This window comes from Talpa occidentalis, unplaced genomic scaffold (assembly GCF_014898055.3).
Source record: "Talpa occidentalis isolate TD23 unplaced genomic scaffold, MPIMG_talOcc4v2.1 talOcc4.14, whole genome shotgun sequence".
NCBI lineage: Eukaryota > Metazoa > Chordata > Mammalia > Eulipotyphla > Talpidae > Talpa > Talpa occidentalis.
The window spans coordinates 69,401,556-69,426,224 of NW_023601433.1; the positions used below are offsets into that span (position 1 = coordinate 69,401,556).

A 24,669-nucleotide genomic window follows, 5' to 3' on the forward strand; every position below is an offset into this window, starting at 1 on the left:
GCCACTCCCTCTGCCTGTGTTGTTCCCCCCCCCCCCCCCAGTATCTTCAGATCTAGTTCCACACTGCTTTCAGATACCCTCAGCAGGACATGGAACGCCTTTGAATAAAGTGGCAATCTACCCACTCCCACCACCTGCACTCTCCTGCCCACACCCTGGTGACTTTGTTCCCCATTATTTGGCATGCTCTACCCTTCCCTGGGTTTGGGTTCATTGTCTTAGGTATATCAGTAGAAGCTAAGATCTCTGAGCTTCCTGTAGTATTCCTAGTCTTGAGAAAATAATGTGGCACCTGCAGGTACTCCATAAATGTTTCTAGAGTGAATGAGATCCCTCTTTTATGGTACCCAATTCGGCTTCAGTGAATGCTGTGCTGCTGCTTTGTAAATCTAAAACAGCCCCCAAGTTTCGCCAACATTTTCTATCCCTAAAGCTTTCATTTAAGAATCAAAATAGAAGTTCAATCTGCTTTGCTTTTAGTTGCTTTAACTTGCATAATAAGCGCACTGTGTAGGTTGAATTACTTATCCTGTAGAAAAGGGACATAGGCTATTATTCTCCATTTTGCTGTGCTTGTTATGAGCATAATGTTTACATGTTAGGAGAATTGCGTTTGGAAGATAAAGCCTAGAGAATACACAGATGCCCGTAAGTGATAGTCATTTGGGTTGGGTCTTGTTTCTCCAGCTTTTTTCCAACGCAGGAGATATTCTGCTTGCTTGATGGAAGCAAGACAGTCTTTGCTTGATGAATTCTCTAGCTAATAAAGCAGGCAGTGGCCCTACAGGGCTTATTGTTTCTCTCCCAGTGCTTTTAGTAAAAAGTCAACCATTGTAGTTTTTATTTTGAGGCATTTAGAGGGGGATCTTACTTAGGGAAAGTAGTGAGGAAGGAGGGGAAGGGTTATTTCTGGTGAATCTAGAGAGAGGGGCTCTATTTTCCAGGCAGCGACCAGGGAGACCTAGGGACATGGCTCTGAGTGGGGGTGCTTTGTCTTTTACGTCCCTCCCACCCACCATGGCCAGAGTTGCTCCAGCCACTCTCTGACATTTGTTCTTTATTGTGATCCTGTGGTTGAGAACAGAAGCTGCTCATAAAAGACAGCACTGAAACTTCAAAGGGAAACAGGGAGGAGGAAGTAGCCATATGTGATGTCTCTTATATGTCTCCCCAGAAAGCATCAGCAGGAAAGCAAAAGGTACAATAAAAACTCTTTCAGGGTCTTTGAGGGCAGATTAAATCATTGAGTTTATCAAGCCCAGCCCTAGAGATTTACATCCTGGGAACCAGCAGCCCCAGACAGCCCTGCCCCAGCCAGCCCCACTTTAAAGTCACCGAGACTGCAGCCTGATCCCTGAAGTTCCTGCCTGTACCTGATTCCACTGGCAGCAAATCTCCTTTCTCACTTGTTCTTAAAGATAAATGTTATATAAGAGTATGTCTTGCGGGCCTCCCGGTGGCGCAGCGGTTGAGCGCTGGGTTGCGAAGCTGCCGGCGACCTCTGCGGCGCCGGTTCGATCCCCGGCTGCTCCCCGGCACCGGAGGAGGGTCCCACATGGCGTGCAGACCTCTCCTGCCGCTCGCTGCTCCCCTCAGCAGTGTCTTCAGTCCTTCTGCCTGCTCTGCTCCCCACTCTGGCTCTGGTGAATTCTCTCACCCTCCCGTGCTTCTGACTGTACCCAGTGCATGTATCAAACAACAAAACAAACAAATAAATAAATAAAAACATGCCTCTATTAAAAAAAAAAAATAAGAGTATGTCTTGCAACAATTACATAGGCCTTATAAAAATCTTATAAAAGTTCCCTTACCAGGACAGGTGCCTCCAAATAGCCTAGATCAGAACACTTGAACCAGTAGATTGGTCCTAACCTCGTACTCGCTTTTCTGTCCACTCACACTCCCTTGCACACTTGCACACATGGCTGGTCTCCTTGAGTGCTGGCTCAGGCCTGAGAGATTCAAGGCATTCCCCACTGCCATCTCTGAATTGTCCTAGACCATGTTGGGAGCCCCTTTATTCCTCTGTTCAGGGCTGAGAGAACATTCCAGAGCTCCCCAGAGGGGCAGGGTGTGTAGAGACAAAGACAAGAAATACAGAAGAGGCTTCCAGAAGCTCCACACCCATCTGGCATGGGCCTGAAGACACAGTGGGAACAGCAGGGAAGACACAGGAAGGAGGAGCCGGCGGAGAGCCAGGGACAGGCCTCGGAATGGACTCCCAGGCCTTGCTCCCTGTCACTGCCCACTCAGCTGACTTTGTCTGGGCCAGTCTGGGAGTGTCCATAGGGCAGCCGTGGGCTGCCATGGCAGAAGGAACTTTTGTAACAACCCCAGGAACGTCTATTGAAAGCTCAGAGGTATCAGCAAGTGAACAAACAGAAATTTAGCATGTAGTAGAGGAAAATTTTCAAGCTGAAATAGTACCTGAAGCACAGCACCAATATGTAAAATACAGAGAAGCTAAAAGCAGCTCAGCGTGACTCAGTTCTTCCTACTAGCATAAAACCAAAAATAAAGTAACCAAATCTCTGGAGACATAAAGGACACTCAGGTACCCGCCTCCACTAGGACAACTAAACAGATAAACAAAAAATCACCTGTTGATAGAATGGACAGTTCATCAAGCTGAATGTCAAAAGCTTCTATTCCTGGCTTTGACGCCCATGTTTGGGAAACACTCCCGATCTCTCTGTGTCACACATGGGCCTGCCTGAGGCACAAGTGCAAAGGCCCATATGCCTTCTGTCTAAATATTTTTCAAGCTATAAATCAAGCTAACAAACTGTGATGTAAAATATGTTCTTTCCTCATGATTTGACAAATATACCTTTGTAATGACATAGAACGCTACACTTGGTTTTAGAATTCTCAAAAATTCTCAGAGTTCTCTTCTGGGTTTTGAGATGAAGAAAGGTTCCCTCCACCTGGCAGAACCCCCAACCTGGAGCAGCCCTCCCTCACATTCCCTGCACCACACACACTTTAGTGATAACCACGTCCATGAGCAACACCTTCCACACACCGCGCAAGCAAGCCTGCCTTGTGCCCTCAATACATAGGGGTGAGCACCATCCTGGAGGTGGGGGGGGCTCGAAGCTCAGTGGCCAGGACAGGGGCCCTTTTACCACACTTCTGCATCCCACAGTTTGTCCCTTACTCCACCAAGACTTACACACACATAAGCCTACACTTTCATCAAATCAGATCATGGACATTAAGAACAGTCGATCTTTCCTATGAGAACTGACTTTGGGTGGATCAGCTTACTTTATGTTTTTCACGTAGGAAACAGAGCAAATCTATTTTTCTTTCAGAGCTTTGAAAAGAAGTCCAGTGAGATATGAATTCCCCAAAACTGCCCACATTTTCTTTCTCACCACTCTCTGGAAAAACATTCTGAGCCTCCCCCTTAGATCCCTAAGAAGAAACTGGGGGAAAGCAGCCCAGAGGAGGAGCAGCGCGTGCCTCATCCTGCAAGTTGGCCACTTTTCCAAATCTCTTGCTTTCTCTAGTGGACCTGGGGAACAGGCAACTGTGAGTCAAGTGTGAATGATCCTGGATTTGCCTCAGCGGCTGCCTACAGGCAGAATTCACTCTTGAACTGAGGACCCCTCTGTGAGGCCTTGAGACAAGAGTGGGTGTGCCCTAGACCAAAGGGTGTCAAAGGCTAGCTGCTTACAGATGGGTGCTCAGTTTTTCCCCACAATGTCTCCTTGAGGACCAGGATTCCATAGGAATCCTATGATTCCCATGAGAACCATGGACTAATAAGGAGCAGAATTTTGGGAACAAGATCCCTGTGGAAGGCTGGGCCTTGAGACAGAACAATGATAGGAGACAAGAAGGCTAAGGGTGTGAATGAGAAGAAAGGGCACCAAAGGGCAAGTGCATTATTGTGTTTAATAAATATAAATTTGGTCATCTGCATTACCAAAACATATTTATATTTCATATCTGTCCATAGTTCCTGGCTTACAACTCCCAAAGCCTTGCTATTCCAAGTGCTGAGCATAACAAAGGTGTCTTTAGTTTTGTTAATGAGACAACTTCCTGGCTTGCATCTAAGGATGGGGGTCAGTTGCTTAGAGAAACAACCCTGTGATTAGAAGACTGGAACCTCTAGATTTCAGTGGGGAGGGGAGAGGGGAGGGGTGAAGAGCTCTAGGTTGAGGTTGAATCAATCACCAATGGTCAACAATGTGCTTATGTAATGGAGTCTCCATAAAATCCCAAAGGCCTACAGAGAGGTTCTGGGTTGGCGAACATGTGGAGATTTGGAGAGAATGGGACACTGGGAGAGCTCATGGAAGCTCCACCTCCTTCCCCCATACCTTGCTCTATGCATCTTCTCCATCTGGCTGTTCCTGAAACTCTTGCAGTAAATCAGTCATCTAGTGAGTAAACAGGTCCCTTGAATTTTGTAAGCTGTTCTAGCAAAATACTTGAAGCTGAGGAGGGTGTCATGGGAACTTCTGATGTATAGCTACTCAGTCAGAAGCACAGGTAACAACCTGGGCTTGTAGCTGGTACTTGAAGTGTTAAGGAAAGCTTTGAGTTGGGCGCCAAGCTGTTATAGGACAGCCCCGATATTGAACGGGTTCCTGGCTGTGGGTCCTCACCCGCGTGCTTAAAAGGGACTTATGAATACTCCACTACAGACACACACAAAAGGTTAATAAAAGGTTTATTTACAAAGGAAAAGGAAATAAGGAAAATGTACAACTCAGGGAGAAAATAGGGAAATAAAGTCTTTAATGCGTCTACCCGATCTGCCGACCTGGAAACCCAAAGTCACTCTCAGAGCTGGCCAGACGCTGCTAGCTGGTGGAGAGCCAAAATGGGGGACCCCCCAAAGCCCACGTGTCTGCCTTTATACCAACCTGGCTGCTTAACCCCACCCTCAGGTCCCAGCCCCCTTCCCTTGGGTGGTGATGGGATTTGGAGTTCCCAGTGTCTTTGGCTTTGGCCTGGGGTGGGGGTGGAGTCCACAAAGCCTGTATGGAATTAGCTTTGGGACATCCTTTTCCCCCCTAACAGAACCTTCAGTCTGTAGCTGGTTGGTCAGAAGCACAAGTAACAGCCTGGGCTTGTGACTGGCATCTGACGTGGAAGGCTAGTTGTGAGCTCTTACCTGTGGAGTCTAAAGCTACCTCTGCTGGACAGTGTCATAATGGAACTGAAGTCCCTTATACCCTGTGGGTATCTGAAAATTGCTTGTTGGTGTGGGGAAGCCTCCACACACATTGGAATTGGGTCCAGAAATCTAAGGAGCAAGGCTTTTGGGGCCCAACCAAACCAACTTTTTTTTTTAAAGATTTATTTATTTTTATTTATTTATACAAGCACTGGGTACAGTCGGAAGCAGGGGAGGGTGAGAGAATTCACCAGAGCCAGAGCGGGGAGCAAAGCAGGCAGAAGGACAGAAGTACACTGCTGAGGGGAGCAGAGGGTGGCAGGAGAGGTCTGCGCGCCATGTGGGACCCTCCTTCAGTGGCCGGGGAGCAGCCAGGGATTGAACCGGTGCTGCAGAGGTTGCGGGCAGCTTCGCAACCCAGCGCTCAACTGCTGCGCCATCAGGGGAGGCCCCAAACCAACTTTTTAAACGAGAGTTTGGAAAGTCCTATGAAAAATCCTGTGAATACAGATCCCATTGACATTTGTCTATAGTGTTTGTCATTATGGCTTTTATCTTTTTTTGTCATTAGCAAGACTTACAATGTAAAAGCATAAAGAAACACCACTGTTCCTATTTGCCCTGAAAGTGTCCTTTCAGGAAATTTGGTAATCCTGAGGTTAGTTTACCAAAAGAATAAAGAAGTTCGTGCTATTTACACTTGCCAGTGTCTTTCCCCAGCTTGAAGACCAAGCAGAATACTTTTCACATAGTAGTAAAGGATAAACGAAAAATGAGAACAATAAAATTGATAACACTATGTATTAGTGTCTTTATAGTCTATCTGTAAATCATGTAAAAAACTAATATTTCATACTGAAAACTCTAAAGATGTATTCATTCATCCATAATAATTACTAGTTATTAGTATGTAAAATAATAACAATTTAGTAGGGAAGAAAATTAATTTCAGATTAACTCAAATAGTGTCTGTAATCTCTGTACCTAAATCTGCTAATCAGTGTGACTGGAGAAAATGTAGGCTTATTAATCTCCTAGTGAGAACACTTACAGCTCTTTTTTGAATATAGCCATTGTCTTTCTGCTACTTTGAAGACATGCATTGGAAATGGTAAAAGTTGCATTTTTCGTATCCTTAAAAGGCCAATTAATTTTTATCTGGAACCACAATTACTGTGCTTTCTACATTTTCATTTTTAAAATATTTATTTATTTATGCATACAAGAACTCAGTTAGAGGCCAGAGATGTTGGGGGGGGCATGAGAGGATTCACCAGAGACAGAGTAGGGAACAAAACAGGCAAGTTGACTGAAATACATTGCTGAGGGGAGCAGCAGGCAAGTCAGGAGAGGTCTGCTGTGCCATGTGGGTAACTCCCTGCCCGGGGATCGAACTCATGCTGCAGTGGCTGTAGATAGCTTCATAGGTTGTGTCTTAACCCCTTGTGCCACCAGGGAGGCCCTACACTTTCATTCTTACCTTTAAGAAAATCTCCTTCTTCCCTTTGTTTCTTTACTTTTGGCTTTGTATCATAGAACCTCTATACCTAATATTTTATCACAAGGCTGGGAAAATTTTCAAATTTCCAAAACTACATCCAAGTTTAAGCTTCTGAGTCAGATCTGGGAGCTGTGTGGAGGAGAAGCTATTTAGACAGCATTATTTTGAAATTCTTTTTTTTTTTTTTTTGGTGAAATAATTTATGCTTAAACTTTTTGAAGAGAAGAACAGAAAACACAACAATAGAGTAGACATTAATTGTATCTGTTAAACACCTGAGGGTCATCAAAGTAATAGGGTTAAGATCATTAGCTGAGTGAGTCACATACGTTATTTTCCTTGGCCTCAATGTTCTGCATCTGTGAAATAGGGGTAATTGTCATAGTGCCCTTGTAAAGAAGATTAAATGAGTTAATATTTGGAAAGGTTTTAGATCAGCACCTGACACATAGCAAGTACTATATATAAATTTTTGTCAAATCTTAAAAAGGAATATGTTTCTAAAATTGCTTCAGTCCTCTTCTATTTTTCAAGAATGAAATTGTGACAACTCCCATCTCCTTCCCCTCCTTCTTTCCCAGAGATAACCATGTGCTGAAATTGGAGGGAGTGACTGCATGTAGTTCCAATGCCCCTACTATAGTTGGTTTATTCATGAACAATAAATATTATTGTTTTGTGTGTTATAAAACTTGACATAAATGGGATCATACTGTATGTATCCTTTTGTAACTTCTGTGATCAATCAACATGCTTTTGAGATTAAGCCATGTTGATAGATGTTAAATTCTGGTTCATTCAATGTAGCTGCACTTTACTGTTCCAGTACATGAATAAAACACTGAGCATGAATCAATGTGAAATGGTTCTGAATTTAACATCCTGGAACAATTCCCTGCATGTGATATTCTTATCAGTGATGGATCATTCAAAAGAAATTGCCAGGCTGGGCCTCCCTGGTGGTGCAGGGGGTTAAACACTGCACTATGAAGCAATCTGCAGCCTCTGCAGCACGAGTTCGATCCCTGGCTGGCCAGAGAGCAACCCACATGATGCGGCAGACTTCTGCCTCGCCCGCTGCTCCCCTCAGCAGTGTGTTTGGTCCATCTGCCTGTTCTGCTTCCCCTCTGTCTCTGGTGAATTCTCTCACACTCCCACACCTCTGGCCTGTACCCCAGCTCTTGTATGCATAAATAAATAAATCTTTAAAAAAAATTGCCAGGCTATGAGATACACATCTTCAGCTTTACCAGGTGTCAGAAAGTGATAGTGCAAATTTACACTCTCATCAGCAATGAAGGATGCACTCCATTTTCCCAGTCATCTCATTAATACTTGAGGTTATCAGATTTACTGACTTTTGCCTAGCTAATGGATATAATATAAAGTAGTATCATTATTTCCATTTTTATTTCTGAAGTTATTAAAGTTGGGCTTTTTATTTATATTTGTTTGATTGTTTATTGGCTACTAGGGCTTCTTTGTCTATGAGTTGCAAATTTTTAGCCATTTTTAGAGTTCCATTTTTGACTATTTTCTTTTTGATTTATAAGGATTCTTTGCTTTTTCTGAATACTAATCCTCAGTGGAGCATGTGAGTTGTAAATAAATTCTCTCAAACTGTGGTTTGTCTACTTTATTTACACCTTTCTTAGTGCAAAATATTCTTCATCTTAGTGTGTATACCTAAGCAACATTTTTCTATGGTTTGATTTTTGTTTATTTTAAAAATCTTTTCTTACAGATTAAGTTTGGAAACAATGTTAGGAAATCAATGTTAGGAACCAAGATCATGTTTTGTTTTTTTTTTTTAAAGTTTCATGGTTTAGCCCCTCATATATAGGATTAGTCCATCATGAATTGATTTTACTTATGGTATAAGGGAAGGATGTGTTTCCATATGGAGAACCAATTTTCCTGACACTATTTATTGAACAGTCTTTTCTCAATGGATTTGTACCACCACTTTATCATATATCAAGCTTTCATAAAATCCATGGAAAAGCTCTTTTTTCCTAGACTCTCTATTTTGTTCCATGGTTCTATTTACTCTACCCTGTGCCAAAACCACACTGTTTTAATAGTGTTGATATCTGGTAGAACAAGAACGCTCCCTTATTTGTTCTTCAAAATTGCCATATTATTGTTAAACATGGTATGTTTTTATTAACCTGTATTGTCTGTTTTTGTTCTACTATTTGCGGTAGCTGTTGATTTCATATATTGATCATGCGGTCATAGTGACCCCTTATTAGTCCTAATAGTGTCTGCAGGTTTCCTTGGACTCTCTATTATATCATGAGAACAATCACAGTTTTGAATTTCCCATTTTGGTCCATGTGCTTTTTTTTTTTCTTTTTCTTTTATTAACTGTGCTAGCCAAGACTTCAGATGCAGTCATAGCAATAATTCTGAATTTAAAGAAAATGCTTCTAACATTTCATCATGAAGCATTGTGCTTATTTTGAGGTTTTTGGTGGGTACCTTTCATCGAGTTAAAAATGTTCTTATTAATTCTTAAGTTAATGACTGCTTAAAAGAATGAAGGTGTTTTGGATTTTTCTTAACACTTTTTCTGACACTATTGAGATTATTGTGTAGTTTCTCTTTATTTGTTATTGTAGAATAGATTAGGATTAAAATTTCTACTGTTAAACTATCCTTACATTCCTGAAATAAGCTCTTCCTGGTCATGATATATTTTTCTGTATATTGCTAGATTTGCTTGCTAATATTTTACTTAGAAGTTTGCATTTAAATTTGAAATCCTTTTTTACACTATTTTCTACTATCCAAGTTAATACTAGCCTTATAAATGAGTTGATATTGCAGTGTTTCATTTAACCAACAATTCACTCTAAGTGTCAAAATGAATCCAATTAAGTTGTATGGTATACACCATAATCAAAGCATTTTTCTTAGATTTTCTTAATTGTTGACTCATCTTTAAGATTAAATTATTGATTTAATTGATGTTGCTGCAAATTTTGTTGTTACTTTGCATTATACCTTCTTCACTGACAAATTTCTAAATCTCCGTGTACAGGGCAATAAGACCCATTGAGAATGAATGGCATCCAAGCTACCTGAAATCAGCATCTTAGGCATTGACCTTAACACAGTTTGGATTCCATAAGTCAGCAACAGAATCTTCAAGGCATTTTTTAGGACAGTGCTCACATCAATGATAAAACTTCATTTCATTTGGGTCCCAACTATACCACTTTGTCTGGAAAAAAACAAAGTCAACGGTTTAAGCACAAATGGCATTGTTGCTGAGATAATGTGCAGAAAATGAGGGCCTCTGAGCAGGATTTCTTGTCTAGTGACTACTATCTCTCATATACTGTTGGGTGGTGCAAGACTCCACCATATTTAACTTCCTATAGACTTATTTTTTTGAACATGTTCTTTCATGGTGTTCAAACAGGTTGCTCAATGATAGGACTTTTTAAGCTCATTCTAAATTAGAATTTGACTTTAAATTCCTATTGCCTGGAATTTTTCAGTCCCTCATAAAGACTCTCCGGAGGGTCCACAGTTATAACTAATAGAAAATAAATTAGTTAAAAGACTTATCAAAATCACCTGACGTTTTGTATCTAACTCTGCATTCTTATTTTTGAAGAGGTGTCTCAATAGTGTAAAAGCTTTGGCTTTACAAAATCTCAGTCCATCACTGCCATCAAGGTGATTAATTGATTTTTACAAATTTAGTTCCTTTCTGTTTTGCAATATGCCTTAACACATAACATTGCCAAAGTTTTTTAGATTTTTTTTAATAATAGAACACATGTTCCAATGAGTAGATTTATCAGCTGAGTCTCCTAGTGTTGGATTCATGCCCCCCATATTTGTATTGATCATGCTTTCTTGAGCACCCCAGTAAGCATATTTTTGTGCATAAATGTGTAGAAATAGAATTACTGATTAAATCATATGTATACTTTTGACACATATTGACAAATGACCTTTTGGAGAAATGGTATCAGTTTACTTTCCCAACAGTGATTTATGAAATCACTCATTTTCCCAACTCTTGTCAGCACTGTTTGTTTTATTGTAAAAAGCATTTGTTATTACCATAGATGTGAAATGCTGTACAGCTAGTTCAATTTTTATGGTTTTCCCATTAAGTTAAAAACTGTAAAGTATCAAAAGATGCTTTAAGAGCTCTTTATATTTTCAAAGCTGTAGTCATTTGCCATAGTTGTAATGCAAGTATTCATTTGCATACTTTTAAATTGGATTTGGAGAAACTGAGGAATTTAGGCCATTTTGAATTCTCACCATCATTTGCCTATGGAAACTATCACTTAGGAAAAATTGTGGAAGGCACTCCAGAAGGCAAGCATACTTGTATTAACTTGGCCACATTACAGGGAGAATTGAATTCATTTCAACTAAAAGATATTTGAGCATCTACAGCATGTCTACACTCTGCTGATGTATGTATCTGATGAATACAACTAATTATAATGCAGAATGCAAAGCCATGCTTGCAATTTTAGAAAAACACAATGTGAGCACACATGTGAGGAGAATTAATTCCTCAATTCTTAATGGAAAAGTGATGGAGGAGTGGATGGAGTCTTTTCAGAGGAGGTAATTTGCATGCCAAGCAAAGACGTGGTGGCAGAATCACTCAAGCCAGTGGCATAGCAGACAGCGTGAATGTGCATGGTAAGTTCATAGAACTTAGTATACATATGGTTGAACCAGTAATTCAGAGAACTTACTGTGTGCCCCAAAAAGGTGGCATAATTTGGGCTAATAAGACAGGAATAAGAGATTTGAAGTCTATATGAGTCCATGCAAGCTGCTGTAACAATTTCTAATAGACTGGATGTCTTAAACAGCAGTGTATTTCTCAGAGCTCTAAAGGATGGGAGGGCCAAGGTGAAGGTGCCAGCAGATCTGGGTGAGGGAATGTCCTACTTCCTAATTTTCAGATCTTCACCTTCTGTTTTTATCCCCATATGACAGAGAGCAGAGACAGACCACAGCTTTCTGGTTCCTCATGTTATAAGAGCGCAAATCCCATCAAAAGGCTCCATCCTCATGACCTTACACCTCCCTGAGACCCTGCCTATATATACCATCACACTGGAATGCATTGGGGTTTTAGTACTGATTTTTTGGAGGAAGACAAACATTCAGTCCCTTGCAAGGTCATACTGTGAAAAGCCTTGCATCCCATTTTAAGATGAAAAATATTGTAGGAGATGTCCCACATTTTGGGAATGACTCTGAAATACAAAAGATTTTAAGGATGTGCACACAAGCATGACCTGCCCCGTGCACTTTGTGTATGTAAAATGTGACCAAGAATTCTTGGGGGAGAATCCACAATGCCTTTGCAAAACCATTAAAATGGAAGGACTGTTGCGTGTCCAGGCCTCTCAGAGGATCCAAGCATTGTGAGTTCATGTCAATCCTTTGCTTTCGAAACTTTGTTCCTTCTTCCTGCTGTTCCCAGCCTGTGGGTTATTTCTAACCATGTGTCAGCATTGACTTAAAGACAGAAATTTTTTTCTCTGCTGCCCTTGTCATGCATCAACATCTTGAGGCAGATGGTCAGGCTAGAAGTGTGATAAACCAAGATGAGAAGGTTAGGAAAGAAAGAGGCGGCTAAATGCAGGGTTTCAGAGGCCGTATCCTTCAAGGGAGAGATAATGATAGAAGTGGATCTATAAATGAGTTAAGTCATTTACTGCCTATAACTAGCAAGTTATTCAGACCTTTTGAACTTCCATTTCCCAATCTGCGAAATGGGGCCATAACAATGACCTGATAAGAGATGCTCTGCTGATTAAATGAATTACCTGTATACTGTCTGTGATACCGAGCAGACATCCTACAAATGTATTTCCCTTCATCATAAAAAGAGAGTTTATAATCCAAAGTCCTTTGTACTTCCTCTGGAAATCTGGAGCAGCCAGCACTAACTTGGAGCTAGGGAAGTATGGCAAAGTCTCATATCACTGCCAATAAAACGCCATCATATATTTAAAAAATTCCTCCTTGAGGGAGGGGAAGAAAAAGAGGGAGGGAGGGTGAAAAAAAAAATCCTTCTGAGTGCAAGCATTGCTAAATACCTAAATACTTTCCTGAACCAAGAAAGCAAACTGAATCAAGTATAAAAAGACCATTCTCCTATTTGTGAAGGCGTCTTTCTCGTCTTCTCCGGTTTTCACGATCTGTAAGTGGACATGTGTGCCCAGCTGGCAGCTGTGCTGGCCAGACACTGAGGTAACCGTAGTGGAGGCCCAATTCCTTTTTCATTCAAGCCTACAAATTCTATTTCAAGCACACACACATGTACAGAATGCAGATGTGGGAATGAAAACCAGGCCAGTCAGGGGAGCAAGGCCTTGCTGTTTGTCTGTAGTCCGGCCACAAATGGCTCGTTTGCAGGGGCCTCACCCAGGTGTGGTTGGGGCTCAGACCTCAAGGGTGGTTTTGGCCTTTTGACATGGCATTAGCAGTCACACACAAGTCCGATTGGGGCAAAAAGATCGCACGATCTGTGATCAGACAGGCTTGGAGGCTGTTGTTCACTTCTGAGGTGTGTAACACCACAGAAATTCTGGAAAACTAGTTCCCTGGGAGAAGCTAAACATCAAAACTGTGATGGGTAGAGAAGGGGAGCTGATCTCATGCAGGAAACAGTCACCAGAATGTATTTTAATACCAACCAGGAATGCAATTACGAGGCTATATATGTCATACAAAAAAGCCCTCACAGCTGGGATAGACCCCAAAATGAACATTCTTTTGAATGACTGGTAAATCAGCCATTCATTCTACAAGCATTTCTTGAAAACCTATTATCTAATAGGTCCTATCACAGGGTCTAAGAACAGCACAATGAACAACTACTAACAAATATTAAAGAAAAATCCTAACCTCATGAAGCTCGCACTCTTGTGGGAGAGACCTATGAAAAAAATAGAAATAATTAAAATATAAATTATAATAGAGTTTGAAAATGCTCAGGAACAGAAATAAAGCAAGGATGGGGTTTTAAAGAAGTAGGGAGAATAGGGCTGGAATTTAGGATAAGGTATTCGTGAGATGCCTCACCAAGAAGGTGGCCTTAATGAAGACCTGGTGGATGGTTTGTGTTCAAGGATAAGCCTCTCCACGATGTTCTGATAAAGATACCCCAAGACGTTCAGAATAGGCCTTCCCAGGATGTGGCTTGTAGATTATTTTGAGTTGATGTCAGTAAAGGCCCTGCAGTCCCACAAGAAATTTTTACCATTTCCTTCACTGCCTGGAGGGATGAAAATTGGCAGTGTTAATCGGAATGAGAACTTTTAGCAAAAATCACCATCTATCAGAGAAGTCTATCAGTATGGCAGGGCAAATATGTGATTACAGAGCTTCTGGTCTTTGTCATATGCATCACCCTTTCTTCATTAGATGAGTCCCTCTCCTCTTCCTTGAAGCCCCGGGCCCCTCTTACGTTCCTCAGCTCAGGATATACACCCTCATTTTGCCCTGTTGGCTTTGAAGTCCACATCTCTGTAGATTCTCCAGAAGTATGCAATTAAGTTTGTTTTCTCCTGTTGACCTGTCTGGTGCTAATTTGATTACTTGCCTAGCCCAAGAAGAATCCAAGGGGGAAGGTGAACTTTTTCTCTCAGCCATTAACAGGTGGATATAGATCTAGATGGAAAACAGATTTTCAAAACTGTTTTTCTGTTGGCTTTTGGTTTCTAAGGTGCTGCTGAAAAAGCTAATGTTTTTCTGATTCCTGAGCCTTCATTTGTGACTTTTCTCCCCATCTCCGGGGGCTGTTCTCCCCTTGCTCTCTGGGTTGCCTCGGTGACAAGAGTGAGGTGTGGCACGTTCCACATGTCTTTTCCATCTGCCCTCATATCCTTTCATCTGGGGGAGAGGGAACTTCTTATAATATTTTTTTGTAAAATTTCTTCTCTGTTTTTCCTCATCTCTTTTACCCAAATTCCCATTATTAGGAATTCTCTGTAATCCTTATTGATTTTCACCTTCTTCCCATTCCATAATCTTTCCATTTCACTTTCTGACATTTCATTGACTTTTTCTTCTTCACTGAATATTTAATTTCTGCCCTCATGCTTCCCAGAGCTCACGTTTCTTCTCCAAATGTTGCCCTTTTCTTGGACTCTCATGTCTTTGGAGTTTTCTGTTTGGATCTTTCACGTTAGAGGGTTTTATGAAATATCTGCGAATCCATGGTTATCTGTTACTGTGTCAGCCAAGAGTACAGTTATATGAACTGGAGGCTTTTATTTGTGTGCCAAGATGCTTCACTCTGGGCTTACCTACAGAACCTGAATCTTAACTTCTACAACCCATTGGTCCTTTCTCTGCCGGTCAGCTTTCCCATGTGGGGTCCTTAGATTTCCTGATTGAAGTGTGAGCCCCTTTGTCAGCATTCTGTCAGAGGACACATCTCCCACCCTGCCATGCACTGGTGAGCCAAGATCCAGTCTGTTTCGTTCATCTGCTTCAACCTTCAGTGGACATGAGAAGTCACTGGATTGAGTGGGATGAAAAGGGACACATGATGTGAGCAGCTTATTGCACTATTAAAATCAAATTCAATTAGGCCTCAAGCTTTCCACTCACTCTGTGTTCCTGTGTTCAGAAGGGTCCAGTGCCTCATTTCCTCAGTGGCCCTGGCCATACATGACTTATGTGGAGCTCCCCCATGAAGACTGAGATGTTAAGCTTTCTCTAGTCTGCCATTGTTTTCTCTCTCATTCCCTTAATTATTCATTTTAATTTTTTTTGACAATTCCTTTTTGTCATTTATTGGAATTTCAAAAGGAAGTAGAGTTGAATTTGTTACAAAAACTGCCAAATGTAGCCAGAAGTTATATTTTTTTCTCTTAGGTCTCTCCTGCCAAAACTTATTCTAGTAGTTGTAGTCCCTCCTCAGTGGATTCTCGCAGGAAGTTAGATTCAAATTAAATGTCAGGATCTTTGGTGCCCAGTTTCAGTTGTTTATGTCTTGGGAACAAGTTACCCTAAACATAGGAACTTAAAGCAATCACAATTACATATTTGCTTGTGATTCTGCAATTTGAAAAGGACTTGAAAGGGCTGTCTCATTTTTGTTCTATATGGCAACAGCTGGGAGAGCTCAACTGGGGTTTGGGGTTCCAATCTCAAGATGGCTCACCCTTATGACCAGCTGATGCTTGGTCCTGGCTGTAGAACATTGCTTAGTGCGAGCTGTGAGTCAAGACTTCTCTTTATCTTCATGTGACCTCCCCATATGGATCTGCTGGACTCCACAGATGCTTGATTCCATGAGGGAACATGCAAACCACACTCACCAAGAGAATAAATAAGCTCCAGGATATGAGCACTTATTTCACCTCCAATTTCATATTACCCATGCTAATGTCCCATTGCCTAAGCAAGTTACATGGTAAGGCCCAGACTCCATATGGGAAGAGGCGTGAGTACTGGAAGTCACCGTTCACTGGGGGCCACACATGTGTTTTTCTTTGTGTACTGACTTGTTCTGTTTTGTAACTGAAACCATTCGGGTACTAGTCTCTTTTCATGTATATTGTTTCATATGGTTTCACTTACAGAAGGAATATAGGGGAACCAAACAAGGGATCAGGGAAAAAATATAATAATAAAAAACACAACAACACAAAGCAAAACTAAACAAGACAACTATAAATCAGAGACATTCTGCAGAGGAGGGGAAAGAAGAGGGATCAAAATGAGGGCGGGAAGAACACAAGGGACTATGGTGATGGTGCACAGGTGAATTGGTGATGGAATTCCATGGGGACTACACCTGAGAAAAGAAAGCAAACATTGTAAAAAAAAAATTAACAATGATGTAAAATATATATAAAAAATTATTAAAATATAAAATAAACACTCAATAAATATGTATTAGAGTCACAGTAGAAATATGGGAGTATTTCCACTTAAAATGTTCCAAAATGGACAATAAAGACAAACTGTCTATCTTGCCTATTGCTTTATTTGTGTTCCTAGTTAGTAAAAGATGTGGGAGAAAAATCACACCCTCACAAGGTCAGATTCTTAAATATGGCTTTAAAGGAATTAAGTGTTGTCTTTTGCTTTAGGCTACAAGAGGTTAGCTTCTTATCCTTTTGATTTTAAAATAACTGAAAATTAGCCTCTTTAACACCTGCCTGGATGCCAAAGAATAAAAGTGGATACTTACATGTTAGTCAGGGAGTGCATTCCTGGAAAATTACAAATATGCAGCCTCATTACATACTTCCCAATACTTGTCCTAACCAGTAGGACAGAAGTGGCTTAAATTGTGCTGCAAGTCCTGTTTGCCTTGATCTGTGACTGTTACTTTGTACATTGGTGTGCAGGGGTCCTCTATCTCCAGTACGGAGATGAAACCAAGCAGCTCAGGATGCCGAATGAAATCACAAGTGCAGATACAATCCGTGCTCTCTTCGTAAGTGCCTTTCCACAGCAGCTCTCCATGAAAATGCTGGAGTCTCCCAGTGTCGCCATTTACATCAAAGATGAAAGCAGAAATGTCTACTATGAATTAAATGATGTGAGGTAAGTAGGCACGCCTTTTGTATCTGGGTGCCCGCCGTATGCATTTGTAATTGCTGTAATTTGCATCATGTCCTCATCTCTCTGTGGCCCAGTGAAGAAAGTGTAGCCATCTTTCTGATTGGCAGGCTTAGTTTAAATTCACTACCCACTCTTCTATAATTCATTTACAAGCTGCAGTTTACATTGCTGAGGACAGGCTTCTCAGCATGGATCTTTACATGTTACATCTGTAAAAAACATTAGAGATGATTCAGAGCACCATTTTATCTGAGTTAGGAAAACTCAGGCCCAGAAAGGTAGTGGAGAGACTTGATCAAGATTCCAAGAGTTGAAAACAGTCCTTATGACCGGAACTTTCTCAACTTCCCTCGCGTGTTCTTTCCCTCACAAAGTGTGGACATTTTAGGCAATAGTCCCACTGTGACATTATGTACGTGACGGAGTTAGAATACAAGCAGTGAACGCCAGGCTACTACCCACAAGGGAAGGGTTTGAGAGGCATTCTCATTATCCATTTGTTTCTTAAATAATTGATTTTTACCAAAGATTCTCACTTGTCAAGTGGGCTTTTTCCAGGAGCCCTAATAGAAAGTACTCCAACATTAGGCTAAGTGGGCTCATGCTATTACATTTACATCAAATTTGATTTCTGGTGGCCCAGAAATCAAAGCACCTTTACTCTCTGAGGTGGTGTTGTGTGTAGGGTAGAAGGGACCCATCTCATCTGTCCCAACCAAACAGCTGAAGAAACAGGTTTTAAATCAACACCAAAAAAAAAAAAAAAAGTAGCTAACACAGCCTTAAACATTTGAGAACTTAAAACATTATTTAGCAACTCATCCAATTCTTCTGTTGTATAGAACAGAAACATGCATAAATGTTAAGGGACTTATTCAAGATCACACAGTCAATGTATTTCCAAGCCCAGTGCCAAGCTTGACTGCCCACATTCCTGGTCAAGAACTTTATTTTTCATCCAATTGCTCCCCACCATACCTCCCCCAATCTGGGCCACAAGATTGATATCTAGGTCCCTGCCCTTGGGGGTGACAGGGTGTCTTATTTCTTTATTAAGAAACTAACAGGGATCTCTTTTTAAAAAGATGGCTCTAGTGCATAATAAATGTAAAATGACAAATACCTAATGATACTTCTATGATCATTTTTAGGCATGGCCTATGAGTAATTTAGGACTTGCCAAGTTTGACACACGCCCTGAGGCATAGGTGCTACATCTGTTGCACAACCTTTCTGCTTTTTAAAAGCATGTTTAAATATTTATGGGTATCGGAAAATTCATGTTTGTTTTTTGAAATAAATTATTAATCAAGTTGTCACCAAAAAAAATTTGAACTTACACATGAAATGATCACATTTTATTTAAAGAGTGTGTTTGCAGTAATATAATCCTATGTAGTGTTTTTATGTGTTGTTTTACAATGGTCTTCAATTTCTATTTTGCTGCTAGAGGGACTGAGGGATGTGGTAATAATAAATAAACATGAAACCACACAAAGCTACTTTTCATTATAGAGCTCAAGGCTGATGGGGTTATTCAGAGTAGTTGGATTCTACTCTCTTGCAGCCAATACAAGAATTTTTATATTACAATAAGTTATGATTTTCTAGAGCATCTCCCAAGCATCATCATATTACTATTTGAGCTTCCTTTACATATTCTGTGAGAGTGTCATGAAGTAGCCAAAAAGAGAGAAATGGGGGACAGGATGACGTGAAAAAGCTTCCCCAAATTTCCAAACTAAGGTGATCCTCCTTTATGCAAATTCAGTAGATAGAATAGATGAAAGCAGCACTTGAGGGGTAAAGTGATCACTTAGAACAGGAGTCATTTTCAGTTATTATGTCTGTATTTGCAAAAATAAGATCTTGGTGGTCCTTCTGCAGTACTAATGCCTGACGTTTGAAAAATCTCATTTAAAATGTGTAAGTTAGACTATTGATTATAAGTTTGTTTATAATTTTACTTGTGTTTCTATTTGAATATAAAAATAGATCTAAAATATAGAACTGGATAAAATATTCCTATGCAATGATGAACATAATATATATGCCAGATGATCACATGCATGTCTTTTTCAGTGAATTATTCTACTTTTTTGTTTTTTGTGCATAAATACCATCAGCATTTCTGTTGAACCTTCCTCTCACCTCTCTCCAAAAAAACCCCTGTATCATATCGATTTTTAACTGAAAACAATGATTTTCATCTTCTAAATTTAGAGACAAATTTCATTTCATCTCCTTCAGTATTTTTGAAGTGAGAGTATATTTGCTGAACATTTGGTTATTTCATCATTGTGTTGGGTTCTCCGTATTTTCCTTAGGGAAAATTTACAGGGAGTTCAGGTTGAAATTCTGTGTTGTAATTGTTGCCATGGTAAATGCAATCTGGGCCTTTACTGTTGGTTCATCTTGGATGAACATGTTTCTAAATTAATCATAAACCAACCTCATGTATTTTAAATCCCTTTAGAGTCACACTAAGTTTTTCGTGGTTTTCAGTTTTTTTTACATCATCACTGGTGGCTTCCCCCCAACTACAGGGTGAACTCATTTAGAGAATCTGTACCTCCTTACCTTCTGTGAACTCTCCCCTTCATCATAACATAGAACTACATGCTCCCCCCTTTAGCAAACTTCTAAGGAGCTACTTGAAATCTGAAGCAACTCTGCAAGCTTGGGCTAGTCACTGCTTCAAAGCAATTACTGATGGATATTTAAAGGAGAGAAGCAAGACTAGTTCAAGAATCTTCCACTTCTTTTAAAACAAAAACATAACCCAATAATCCCAGTGATTGCGATCAGCTCACAAAATGTGTGGCTGCACCTGGAGAAAAGGAATGTGTCTTCCCGCATACACTTCCCTGAGTTCACTGCACTGTGTTGGCAGGACCACAGTGTAGCCGGGGCTGGAAGCGCCTCGGGTGGCCCTTCTACTGATGAGAGCTGAATATGGGAGAATACGGACTGCATAGGTATTCATATGCTCTTAAATAATTTTAAGGTAGGCTCTAAAATTAAAATCGAGTGAGATGTATGACTTCTGTTGCTGTGATGTGATCACTGCCTGCGCTCTAAATGTTTCGGTGAGAGACAGATGAGAGGAGGAAATTTTATCTGCTGTTCTTCCCAAATAGCCTGCATGCCCAGCAATTGAGCTTGTATGTCAGAAACTATTTTTAAAAACACATTATTGAAGTTAAAAAAAAAGGCATTGTACTAGTTTTGATCTTTGTGGTCCTTTGTTTTTCTGGACCACAAGTACATGTCCTTTCCCTTGCTGAAATGAAATGTTTGTTTGAGATGAACTGAAAATGTTGGAAGCGAAAAAGGAGTTTCTGGGTGCATTCATTAGATAAGTTAAAAGTGAGGTATTTAGGCAAAGTAAACAATTAAATATTTAAACATGAACCAAATCTCTTTGAGTGTGTTGTAAATATAGAGCTTTATTGTTTCTTGAGGTGTTAGCTTTCCTGGCTCAGAATCTTGAAAGAAAGTTCAAGCTACCTGATATCTGTGGGTGGAGAACTCTACGAAAAGAATAATACTTTCCCAAGGAATAAAAAAGGGAAGAACTAAAGTTATTTTTCTTCTTTTCCTTATTTATTTTTGCCTATCTTGTAGTAAAAGAACTTTTTGTCCTGCTGATTGCAGACAGCTGCTAAATTATTGATGTCTTTTACCTGGTTCTTATGGGCCAGCAAAAGAAATGGGGAAAGTCAGGCTCCTTCCACTTGCCATAGTTATTGATGCTTTTGCTTCCAGGAACATTCAGGACAGATCACTTCTCAAAGTCTACAACAAGGATCCTGCACACGCATTCAATCATACACCGAAAACTGTGAATGGAGACATGAGGGTAAGTGTTCCTGCTCTGGTTTTAATTTTACTTAGTATATCTTCTGACATGTTTTCCTGATGGAATTGTACCCCACCACCAGGTCTTAGGGGTTCTCACCACTCATCTCTCCTAAAGACCTATTTTTTGTTCTTGAGTGGAGAAATCGGATTTCCTGGTCATTTAGGGCAAAGGGATTGAAATAGTGCCTGACGCCTCCTGATTCATCTCCAAGTGTAGATTTTTGTTATGTCCAGAGAATCTTGACATAAGAAAGGCCTTGGCCCATAATACATTAATTTATTTAGAGGATCTCTTGCTATTTTTTCTTCGGTTAAAACAAAACATACAAGCAGCAACAGAAAGAAAAATGTGCACAATTGCATGTAAAGAGCTATTCATGTTCTTAATTCAATTATTTCAATTCCTAGATTCTCATTGCATTATTCACCTTCTAATTCAAGACTGTTTGCTCTGTACCATATTAAATATTATCAAATATTACTTGAATTATGTTGAAGGCATAGTACAAAAATCTGTATGATTTAAGAGCTAAAATTCTGTAGATTTAGATCAGCTCTGAAGATTATCCATTCAGAGCTCACAGGGATGTTTTGAAGAAAAAAGAACAGGGAAAAATTGAAAAGGCAGATTTAAAGAATCACATTGATACAGGTCGACCAGAAAAGGGTTGAATTTCTAAAAATAGTGCTACATTCCTCTGCAGGAAAGATAGAAGGAAAAAAATAGATTTACTTCTCTGGCTGTACCTCCCACCACACACAAACCAGAACACACACACACACACATACACACACACACACCATGCCACTTTGCACCCTCCTGTCAATGTGTTGGCACTCAGCTGTTTGACAGGGTTTAACAGGAAATGACAACGAGTAAATGAATACATTTTTATTGCTGAAAAAAATCAAGGCATTGTCTGTTCTGGAGTTGAGTTCTTGAGCTGACTCTGCTTCTGCTTTCTGATAGTATATTCATTTTTTTATTGTTGCCGCAACAAACTATTACACAATTAGTGGATTAAAACCATGCTGGGCTACTCTCTTATGGTTCTAGAGATCAGTAGCTTGAGATGGGTCTCAGTGGACCACCATCAAGCGGTTATCAGAAGGGTGTCAGCTTTGCTTTCTGGAACTTCCATACAGAATCTGTTTCTTTTCTCCCACAGCAGCTGGAGGTTACCCACATTCTTCAGCTTCTAGTCCCCTTTTTCCTTCCTCAACCCCATAAAAATAGCATCTTTGACCCTTCTTCTTCTACTGCTAAGGACACTTGTGATATAAGTGGGTTGGGCCCATCCCAACCTCCAGAAAAATCTCCTTTTAAGCTCAGGTAATAAGCAACCTCACATTCCACTTTCTCATGGAGTCTCAGGTTCTGGAGATTAGGATGTGGACATCCTTGGGGATAATGGTTGTTCTGCCTAACACTAGGGTATGTGAATGCAGGAGCAGGAGGCCAGGAGGTCCAACAGAAAGTACTGAAAGAGTTTCTATACAATTCTGGAATATGAGTGATGACACTGTCAGGTCAGAGCCTCCACTTCTGGAGAAGAAGATCCCTTCCATGTCTAACTGCCTTTGTCCAAACTGAAGTGTAATTTGAAGTGAAGGCTGTGTTGCTACTTCAGGAAATCTCAGATTCTGCATTTTATTTTTAGCCAATTACACATTAAATGGAAGCCAGCACCACGTGAAGACAGATTAAGTCATGCTATTGGTGAAGCATGGGCTGAATATTACCCTACCCCTGCCTTTTATTACTTCCTTATTCTTTTTCTCTATGACATCTTAAGAGTCTCTGCTCTCTTGAATAGCTTTATTTTTGAAATGTCTTGCCTTAAAACCAGAGTTTCACGGTGCTCAGGGTTCCATTTCTGTATGGAGAGCCCACACAGGAGCCCCAAAATCGCCTCTGAAAATCCTGTTTATGGCCGGGGAGAACACCTGTTTTAACTCTTAAGCAGATGTGGCCTTACACAAGGACCGACAGTGAGCACAGAGACAATCAAATATTAACCATATGGACGAAGCTTATTAGAATTCAGAACTTCTGTTACGGCCTTCAGTAAAGTTGTTCTGTTTTTGCTTTCAAACCCAGCCCTAGTGATCATTTTGACTCGCCTGTAGTCTACTTTACACAGCAATTTTGGGGGAGAGAAAATCAATCGTTGTCCCCAGAGAAGGAGGCCACAAATGTTCACCATCCAACCAACAGAAAAACTTTTATGTTTCAGTGAAGACTAATTAGAAATGAGAAGTAGAATTCAGTTTAAAAAGCAGCAAGGTGCGATGGTGCCTGCAGTTTGTAATTTGGCCACTATTCAGATTCCAAAAACTAAAAGACATAGGATGCCTTCAGTCTCACCTTTTGGCTCTGGAGGTTGGAATTCTCTCCCCTTCCTCGGTGAATGTGGCTGCCTTGCCATTAATGGAAAGGAAGCTGTGCTGAGCCCTGCCTGGAGCACAGCTGCCTGACCCCACTGCGCATAGCGAAGAACCCAAATAGAGAACAGAGCCAGGCTCAATTGTTACAGACAAAACTGAGCTGCATGGTGGGTTTAGGAGAGCTCCATCCTTCCATGTTTGCAAATGCATGTGGTGTGAAGGAATTCGATGATAGCTACTTACATGAGTAAGTTACATAGCCTGTGCCTAATGTCATTGGCTTTCACTTACCTGCCTCCAGAGGCCACCTGCAACAGACCTCCCAGCTGCCTGCTCATCACCAATAAGCAGGCATCATGAAAAACATGAATTGGATCAACCTACACCAGAACTTTGCAGTGGCCTCTGAGACTTTCCTTAAACAATGAATTTAATTTCTTGCTTGTGGAACAAAAGAAAATGTAAAGCTCTGTATCTAGAAGAGTCTGTTCTCCAGACCAGTATATGAGGGCAGTGGTGTTATTCCGGAAATGTGTTAGACAAAAGCATTAACTCTGAGGTTGTGGGCCACAGAGCATGCACAGGATTCAGGCTTGGTGTGTCTATAGTGTCTAGTTTTTCACCTGGCATCTAGCTGAGCAATTCTGAGGCTAGTCTCGCTAATGAGATCTGTGGTTCTCTGCTGGAACTGAGCACACCCATCTTCTGATTCTTTTCATGGAAATACAAATCACCTTGATTTAATCATGTGGCTTTGGTTTTGCTACATTAGATAGCAGCTTTGATAATTCACTTCCCAAGGGACTGAGCTCTCCATATTGCAAACATTACTTATATACTCGTGGGGTTTTTAATTCACAAATGGACAGCTCAAAGAGGAGCCATTCCATTGCATGACTCTCAAAGAGTAGCAGAGGCTTCCTGTTCATCAAGCACAGTGGCTTTTTCACAATTTGGGGGCTTCTCTACCTTCTCACGTGCCTAGGGCTTACTTCCCAAGATTCTCCAGTCCCATCTTTGAGTGTGCTCTTGTGTTCCTTTCATTTTCACTTATATGTAGACACCATCCAGATTTGCAAATACAACACATTCTCCAGAATGGGTCTTGCATATCAAATTATCCACTAGTGCAAACAGTTCACAGCCCCCCAGACCTCTTCTATTTGAACTCTGTACTTTACACTGACGAATG

At 40.6% G+C, this 24,669-nt stretch overlaps 1 protein-coding gene across 12 annotated transcripts in view; it reads left to right on the top strand.

Moving 5' to 3' along the window:
• KIAA1217 (KIAA1217 ortholog) overlaps positions 1 to 24,669 on the top strand; it is a 606,452-nt gene that overhangs the window by 498,254 nt on the left and 83,529 nt on the right. For all 12 annotated transcript variants that reach the window (XM_054695156.1, XM_054695157.1, XM_037510713.2 and 9 more), the window contains 2 exons: positions 17,009 to 17,207; positions 20,994 to 21,087. In XM_054695156.1, the coding sequence (XP_054551131.1) occupies positions 17,009 to 17,207; positions 20,994 to 21,087 (293 nt within the window). The remainder of the gene's footprint in view (positions 1 to 17,008; positions 17,208 to 20,993; positions 21,088 to 24,669) is intronic.